The 8,429-nt window shown below is 45.2% G+C and overlaps 1 protein-coding gene across 2 annotated transcripts; it reads right to left on the reverse strand.

Annotated features, from left to right (window-relative positions):
* Positions 1 to 1,979: 1,979 nt before the first annotated feature.
* Positions 1,980 to 5,965, reverse strand: LOC108444889 (sushi, nidogen and EGF-like domain-containing protein 1). 2 transcript variants are annotated; one of them, XM_017727070.1, is made up of 8 exons: positions 5,860 to 5,965; positions 5,074 to 5,118; positions 4,948 to 4,983; positions 4,524 to 4,654; positions 3,478 to 3,759; positions 3,194 to 3,331; positions 2,552 to 2,730; positions 1,980 to 2,100 (listed from the first exon to the last, which is right to left on the reverse strand). In XM_017727070.1, exons 2-8 carry the CDS (start codon positions 5,108 to 5,110, stop codon positions 2,097 to 2,099), a joined length of 807 nt encoding a protein of 268 aa, XP_017582559.1. In that variant the 5' UTR covers positions 5,111 to 5,118; positions 5,860 to 5,965; the 3' UTR covers positions 1,980 to 2,096. The 2 variants fall into 2 exon arrangements, with proteins under 2 accessions (XP_017582559.1, XP_017582560.1); XM_017727071.1 differs by lacking the exon at positions 5,074 to 5,118 and having other exon boundaries at positions 5,860 to 5,964.
* Between the last annotated feature and the right edge of the window lie 2,464 nt (positions 5,966 to 8,429).

Genomic DNA, 8,429 nt, shown 5'->3' on the forward strand with positions numbered 1-8,429 from the left:
TTTCATTTCCTCGCCTTTTTTTTTCCTCATTTTTTTCCCTTTTATCCCTTTCCCCTATTTTTTCTCCTCTCTTCTTTCCCCAATTTCCCTTTCCTCCTTATTTTTAACTTTTCTTCTCTCTTCTTCCTTTCCTTCCTCCCCTCACCCCCCCTTGTTCCGTTCCATTCCCCTATCCTGCCTTTTTCTCCCCAGAATCCCTTCACAAACCTTCCAATCCCAATGCTCCCAGGACCAGACCCAGGGCTGGGGTGGGTGGGGGAGGGGAGAGGAGGGGGAGTTTGAGGAGTTTTCAGGTAGATTTTCCCACTTTGGAGTCTTTCCTGCAAAAAAAATTATCATTTATCAGATAGACTTTTGCCCTTACCTGCCTTCGGCCCTGTTTGATCCCCAGCTTAGGTCCGTATCCCCAAAGAGCTCCGTTTTATCCCCAAATCTGTGAAGAAAACACAATCCCAGGACAGCAGATCTGGCTCCTCCCTCAATTATTTTATAATTTTGGCAGAAAAAGGGGAAAGAAAATGACTAATCCAGGCATCCCCAGGGGACAACCCCACCCAATGACGTGAGATAATTTTTGGCCAGAAAAGGTGAAAACAGAGAGAAAAACAGGGTGGTTTTTTCTAAAACTGATGTAAAAATTTGGCATTACCAGATATCGAGGTTTTTCTGCCCAATGAGGTTTAAATTATTCTGCAGTAACAAGAAGGTGAGGGAGTGAAAAATGGTATTTTTTTGAGAAATAGAGGGTGTTATTGGGGTAAAAAAGGAGGGAAAAGGGAAATAAGGGAGGGCGAGGGAGGGATTTTTAAAAAATTGCATTTTGTGGGTTGAGGAATTGATGGGATCAATGGGTGGCCAATGTCATGAGGTGAAACAAGGGGAAGTGCCAGGTCCTGCCCTTGGGTCACAACAACCCCCTGCAGCTCCAGGCTGGGCCACAGTGGTTGGGAAGCTGCTCATTGGGAAAGGCCCTGGGGATGCTGGTGACAGCAGCTGAACATGAGCCCAGGTGTTCCCAGGTGGCCAAGAAGGCCAATGCCACCTGGGCTGTCCCAGCCAGGGTGTGGCAGCAGGACCAGGGCAGTGACCGTCCCTCTGGACGGTGCTGGCACTCCTGAGGCCACACCTTGAATCCTGGGGGCAGCTCTGGGCCCCTCATGACAAGAAGGACATTGAGTGGCACCAGCCACTCAATGTCTGGAGCATGTCCAGAGAAAGGAACAGAGCTGGGGAAGAGTCTGGATCACTAGGAGCAGCTGAGGGAGTTGGGGGGAGCTCAGCCTGGAGAAAAGGATGATTATGGATGACTTTATCACTCTCTACAGCTACCTGGAAAGGAGGTTGTAGCCAGGTGGGAATGAATCTTTTGTCCCAGGCAATCAGCAGCAAGACAAGAGGAAATGGTCTCAAGCTGCGCCAGGAGAGGTTCAGGCTGGACATCAGGAGGAATTTCTTCACAGAAAGTGTGATTGGGCACTGAAATGGTCTGCCCAGGGATGTGGTAGAGTTGCCATCCCTGGAGTGTTCAAGAAACATCTGGATGTGGCAGTCAGTGCTGTGGTCTGTTTGACATGGAGTGTTCAGTCAGAGGTTGGATTTGAGGATCTTGGAGTTCTCATCCAGCCTTAATGATCCTGTGATTCTGTGAGTAGGGGTCAAGGGTGGGGAGGGGTAAAGTTGTGTCTTGTGATGCCCGAGCGTGTTTTAGATGTAATATTTTAGGGGGGGTGGATGTGTGCCAAATTATATTTGTGGGTTGTGTCTGTTGTGCACACGGGTGCCATGTGCATGTAACTTCATACTGTGAAAGAGCCCAGAAATTAACACCCAAAAAGGCAAAATTGGATGAATTCAGTCACATTTCACCCCAAAACCCCTCAGACCTCCTGTAACTGTTGGAACACTGACAGTGACGGTGAGATGAGTGTGATAACATCACCAGAGGTACCATGACAATGACAAGGATATGGACACCGCAATGTCTTGGCTGCAATTTTATTACTCTGGTAGAAGTTGACATAACTTTGACCTTCGCAGTAACTTCCTCGGTGACAACGGTGGCAGTACTGATGTCCCTCTGCCCCACTCCCCTCGATTCACCTAGAAGAGACAGCAGCAGCCCAAGAGGAAGAACCCCTTTCTGCCCAAATCCCCAATATCCTCAAAAAATCCCAATATTGCCCCAAAAAATCCAAATTTTCCTCACAAATTATCTCAGAAAATCCCCACCATTCCCCAACAAACTCCCAATTGTTCCTAAAATTCCCATTCTCAAATTCCTAATTTGCCTCAAAATTCTCAATATACTAACCAAGATTCCTACTGTTCCCCCCAAAAACCCAATTTTACAAAAGAAATCCCGTCTTCCCCTAAATTCACAACAACCCTCCCACAATCACAAATTATCCCCCCAAATCCCCACTTTTCCCCCCTCACCCCTGAATTTACTCCCCAAATTCCCAGTTTTCCTTAACATTTCCAATTTTCCACCCTGACAGATTTCCCCCTTTCCTCAAAATTCCAAATTTTCTCCCCTAAAAGCACAACTTACAACCAGCAGTCATTGTTCAGCTTGGCGGGGTCCACACCTGTCACCTGGAAGTCGTCCACTCGAAAGACCCAGCGTCCTGGGACCTTGACATTGGAGGTGGTGGTAATGTTGATGATGGCATCAGTTTGGGATCCGGGAATGTTGTAGAAATTGGTGTCATCACCGCTGTTGAATCCCGCCTGGAAAATTGGGGGAGAATCTACATGGGCCAACCCTACCCAAAGGGGTGGTGTGCCCCCCAAATGATGTTAGGATGTGAACGTATTTGGTGTCTTCCAGAAATGATATGGACCAATCCATGACTTTCACTATCATGATCATGATCTCCAGAAGAAGGGTGGCCAATCTCCTGTCTTCATCATCATCATCATCATAATTATCACTATTATCATTACTGTCTCCAATAGCTGGGATGGGCCAACCTCTTACCTTCATCATCATCATCATCATCTCCAGAAGATGGGAAAGGACAACTTGACCTCCCCAAAAATGTTGTGGGCCCTTCCTGGACCTTCATCATGACCATGATCATCATCATCCCCAGGAAATGGGATGGGCCAATCCCTGACCTTCATCATCGTCATCCTCAGAAAATGGAATGGGACAACCTCCTCCCCGTCCTCCTCCACCCTCCCCGCCTACATGTGCTGGGGTCCCCCCGAGTCCTGTTTCAGCATCCCCGTCACTTGCTGCCCCTGTGGTCCACTGGATGTCCCAGTAGTTGAGGATGATGTAGAACATCTTGGAGTCACTTGTCAGCACAGCCTGGAAGGTGTTGCCCTACGGAAAAGGTCATGGAGTCAAGGATGGGTCATGGGAGTCAAGAATAGGTCATGGAGGTCTAAATAAGTGGGTCACCAAGGCCACCAAGTGGGTCAACAAGAGCCAAGCAGTGACCTTCATGCCCCCTGGACCATGGACCTCACCTTTTGTGAGGTGGAGCCATAGTAGGCCACATGGTCCCAGGTGGCCACCAAGGCCCAGGTGGCAGTGAAGGGGCTTTTGGGGAAGTACTGGGTGATATCCTGGCTGATGTCTGCCAGCAGCGTCGGGTCAGTGGTCTGGCGGTAGAAGATGTCCCCACCCAGCACATTGTCCACGTCCCCCCAGTAGGGAGCTACGAAAGGGCGCCCATCCGCCAGAGGGAAGGGGTCTGGGGTGTATTGTCTGACGGGCTCATCGAAGGAGATCACCCCATTGTTGTTCACCTGGAGGTGACACCAGGAGCGGGTGGGTGCAACACCTTGACTTGTGCTGTGGAGTCCTTGAGATGGACCCTCCAAGCACCCCAAGAACCACCACCCATAGGGACTCCCCAACACCTACCAGCTCCCCAAGATCCATCACCCACAGGACTCCCCCAAGACCCACAAACCATGGGAACCCCCACCCATGTGACCCCCCAACACCCATAGAACCCCTCAAAACCAACCAACCTCCCAAGACACACCACCCCATGGGACCCCATGAACATCAAACATCCATAGAACCCCCAATACCCACAACCCCCAGGACCCTCCTGAGACCCACCACCCACAGGACCCCACAACACTCACCAGCCCTCCCAAGATCCACCCTTCCAGGACCCTCGCAAAACCCACCACCCATGTGATCCCACAACACCCACCAACACACCCCAGGATCCACCCCATATGGGACCACCCAAAACCAACTGCCTCAAGACTCACCAGCCATACGACCACAAAGGACCACACCATCACGCACCATCCTCAGGACCCCCCAAGTCCCTCCAACCTCCCCAACAGCGCCAGTCCCCTTAAGATCCCCCACCCATCTGAAGATGTTTCAGTGTCCAAGAACAAATCCCTCTATGAACTCAAGAAGGGTTGATTTTGGGATTTTGGGGACACACACACACACACACACACAGAGGAAAAATTAAGTAGAAATGGAGGGAAAACTGGGAAAAATGGAGGAAATTCCCAAAAATATGGAACTTGAGGTGACCTACGAAGGCAGTTTGGTAGGATTTGCCGTAGAAGGTAAAGGGAGCAGAGAGGGCGATCTCCTCGGATGTCCCATCATCGTGTTTGGGGTTAGTTTTATCCCCCTGGTGCGGTCCATAGGGATAGAGCAGGGACTCTGTGGGAAAATCAGGATTTGGGAACTGCCCCCAAATTCCCACCCAATGACACGGATTTTGGGGCCAAACCCACCAAATCTGTGGTTCCCATGGTCTTGGTTACCTAAAAATGGATGTGTCTTCTCCTGGGTTTTCATGGTGAAACTGGGGTGGAAGGGAATGACCCCAGTGGAATTACAGGGGGAACACATGGATTTTGGGAGAATAGTGGGAAAATGGTATGATGTGGGTGGGAGAAATTTTGATTTAGGTGGAAGTAATGTTTTTTTGGGGCAAAACCCCCAAAATTCACCTTTTTCAGATGAGGTTTTGGTGTCCACCATGGAGCCTGGGGGAAAAATAGGAAGGAAAATGAGTCGATCAATCATTTTCCCAACAGGGATGAAAATGACAACACTTTTTCAGAAACAAACTTTACCTAAAATCAGGAGGAAGAAAACACTAGTGGGTGACATCTTCGACCCTAAAATAATTGTAAAAACCAGGAAAACTTAAAAAAACCCCACTAAAAACCTAAAAAACTACCCAAAAAACAAGCAAACCAACAATGCTCCCCCAAAACAGACAGTGCAGTAAAATGAGGTTTCAGAGGCAAAAAAAATCCACATTAAAACACCAAACACACACTTTTCCCAGGAATTTTGTGTGTGGAGCTGTGTGTATGTGTGGCATTTTAACCATTTCTTTAAAGAATTGAAGAATTTGAAAAGTTGGCTTTTTAATTTAATTCATTTTAGTGCATTTTTAAGCATTAATATAATTTAATTCAGCCGATTTTAAAATGTAATTTTTGAATTTTTAATTTAATATGCTTGAATTTTGATCAAAAATTTCTTTAAGTGATTATTTAATTTCATTTTAATTTTTAATTCTAAATGCATTGACATTTTATTCAATAGAGTTTTTTAGATGAATGCTATTTTTCTCTTCTATTTATTTGGATTTTTATTTAATTTTTATTTAATTTGAATCTTAAATTTTTGTTATTTGTGTGCATGAATTGAGGAATTTTTTCCCCCTCTATGCCCGAATTCAGGAATTTTGCCTTTTTTTCTGAATAAATTTAGGATTAGTTACATTTTTTCATGTATTTTTAGGTCATTTAAAGGGACAAATCTTCCTTAAATCCATGAAAAATCAGGATTTTAAAGAGACAGTATTCCAAGAAGTGACCAAAATCCCACCAGAATAAAAATTCCCTTACCTGGGTTACGTTGAAGCGAAGAACTGCAGCCTGAAAATGAGCTCAAACACTCAACATTGCTGGCTTTCGCCTCATCCTGCTCCTTCTTTTATCAAAACAAAAACTACAGAAACACGTAGTTTGCCAACTTTCCGCCCATCCAATCTCTCTGAGCTTTCCCTGGATTCTTTAGAGAGGGACATTTAATCACGTGTTGGGGATTTTGGGCTCCTCCATATATTTTTTTTTTAAGCACAGTGAAGCCCTTTTTTGAATAATTTTGGGGTTCTGGAGACACCTCTGGATCCCTCCTCAACACATGTGAGGTTTTTTCCCCTTTCCAAACTTTCAACTTCTACTCCCTGATTTAATTTTTTTAAACAAAAAAAGTACTTTTAAACTTATTTTTTAATTATAGATCCCTTAGCTCCTTTGTTGCTATCAGGAAGAAAATAGATTATCCCTCTTTATTTGGGATTTTGAGGACTTTTTTTTGTTATTGTGAAGGATAAGAAAAATCATTATTATATACTTCGGCCTTTTTTTGCAGGAAGAAGAAAGAAGCCCTTATACACTGAAATGTTATTTTTTGGAGGAAAAAAAATCCCCTTTAAAATACCCTCATTTTTGTTGTTGTTTTTTTTTTTTTCTTTTTTTTTTCCTAGAAGAAAGTTAATATCTCTATTTTTAGGGATTTTTTAAGGGAAAAAACCCCTTTTATTCTCTTTATTTTAAGGAAAAATTCTTGTTCCTTATTTACCTGGCATTTTAAAACATTTTTTGCAGGAAAATCCTTCATTATTTCTCTTTTTTCTTCTTTTTTTTTTTTTTTTAAGGAAAACCCCTTTATTTGCTTATATTTTAAGAAACCTTATTTCCCCCAATTCCAGATGGGTTTCTTTAAGCTCTTTGAAGTTGTTGTTCCTTTGTCCAGCAGCTGAGCTCAGACTTCTCCAGAATCCTCAGCTGGGACTTCTCTCATTAATTTTGGGAAAAAACCAGACATATTTGAATCTGTCTCCCTGGATACAGCGGACAGGGGTTGAAGGGGGAAACAATTCTGAGGAAATCACTGGATTTTTGGAGGGGCTCCATGAAGGAGAGTCAGCTGGGATGTCACCATGGGTGCCTCACCCCCTCACCCACAGGGGGCCCACACTTCTTGTGGGATCCCATCAGCAACAGGATCCACCCATCCACTCCCAAATTCTCCAGAATTTTGGGGTCAGTTTCACAACCCTCCTCCCTCCAGCAAGGTCAGAAACCTGGTCCCTCAAACCAGGTCTGAATGGTCAGAGTTTAAAGCTCACCACAACTCCTGGACCTCACTCGGTCCTTGCACTGCAAACATCCCCAGGACATTCCTGCAAGGAATAAAATCCTGTGTGACTTTGTTGGAGAGAGCCAACAACGTCGGCAAAAAACTCTGCCAGGGCCTTGCAGGGAGAAGCAGTGGAATTCCAAGGAAAGGTTAATGTTGGGAGTCACTTTGTGTCACTGCTTTCAGTGTTTGGTGACAAGATGGTGTGAAATTTCTTGCTCTTTGTAACTTAGTGCAACATGAAGAGGTTTGTTGGGTTTGGGACTGGTTTGTTCTATTCTTCCTCCCTGATTTAAGACTTTATCACAACACACAGCTTTCATGTACGCTGCTATTGCTGGGATGAACTGCAAAATTGTGCTTGATGGAAATCTTGCTGAATGCTGGTTTTAAAGCTTATTTTCATTCCTATCTTCTTGTCCTGGGACTTGAATACTAAATGGATCATGTTGATTCTGATTAGTGTTAAATACTGGTTTTCCTTTTCTCTAGATTGAACTGAACTTTCAGCTCAGGTAAGAGATTTACATATGGAGTTTGAATTAAAATAACTGTTTTCTTCTGAAATTCAGTTGCTTCTTTCTGTCCACTGTGAGAAACTACCTTGCTGGCCTCCTAGCCACAGGTGCCTGGGAAAGACACAGTCTGGAGAGTCATGTCTTTTGAGGCCACCCAAAATTCTTGATGGATTCCTTGCTGAGCATCCAACTTTTAGCTCCTGAAGGACGCTCAGTCAAATGGCACAAATTCTGTCTGCTTGGAAAACTGTCTGTTTAAACACCCGAAATCAGGAGTTTGGATTCCCATTAGTTTTAAACCTTGGCCTTAGAACATGGTGCCGTGAATATTTGTTGCTGCATTTGGCGTCTTGAGGAGGTTGTTTTTGTTGTAATTTCATACAACTGGAACCAGCAAGAGTTACAACAGAGAAGCAGAACACCCTTCCCTGCCTCTTCCCTCTGGTACTGATCCCAGAACACTGGATTTAAGCCTCACTCCCTTCTTCCTCAGCAGCTGTGGCCTTAAACACAATAAATTCTTTATTTTTCTGGTGGAGGGAGGGAGGTGACACACCAGCTGCATTTTCCTTCTGGAACCTTCACTCCACAGCATTCCAACAGGGTGGCCTCTCTCACCTTCCCCCAAAGCCTCTGGAAAGGGCTGTCCACAGGGCTGTGATGCAGGACTTAGTGAGACACTGATCTGATGTGATGAGGCAGCTCCTGTGTTTCGTTTCCCGCCGTGCTAATGATCTCTGCACGCAGCTGGA

Source organism: Corvus brachyrhynchos, unplaced genomic scaffold (genome assembly GCF_000691975.1).
Source record: "Corvus brachyrhynchos isolate BGI_N302 unplaced genomic scaffold, ASM69197v1 scaffold192, whole genome shotgun sequence".
Classification (NCBI taxonomy): Eukaryota; Metazoa; Chordata; class Aves; order Passeriformes; family Corvidae; genus Corvus; species Corvus brachyrhynchos.

Excerpts from the sequence above, each read along its gene's own strand:
- LOC108444889 (XM_017727070.1), bottom strand. The coding sequence starts at position 5,110 with ATGTCACCCACTAGTGTTTTCTTCCTCCTGATTTTAG. Across the intron at positions 3,760-4,523 it reads AATCCTACCAAACTGCCTTC|GTGAACAACAATGGGGTGAT; the intron begins GTAGGTCACCTC and ends TGTCACCTCCAG. Across the intron at positions 3,332-3,477 it reads ATGGCTCCACCTCACAAAAG|GGCAACACCTTCCAGGCTGT; the intron begins GTGAGGTCCATG and ends CCTTTTCCGTAG.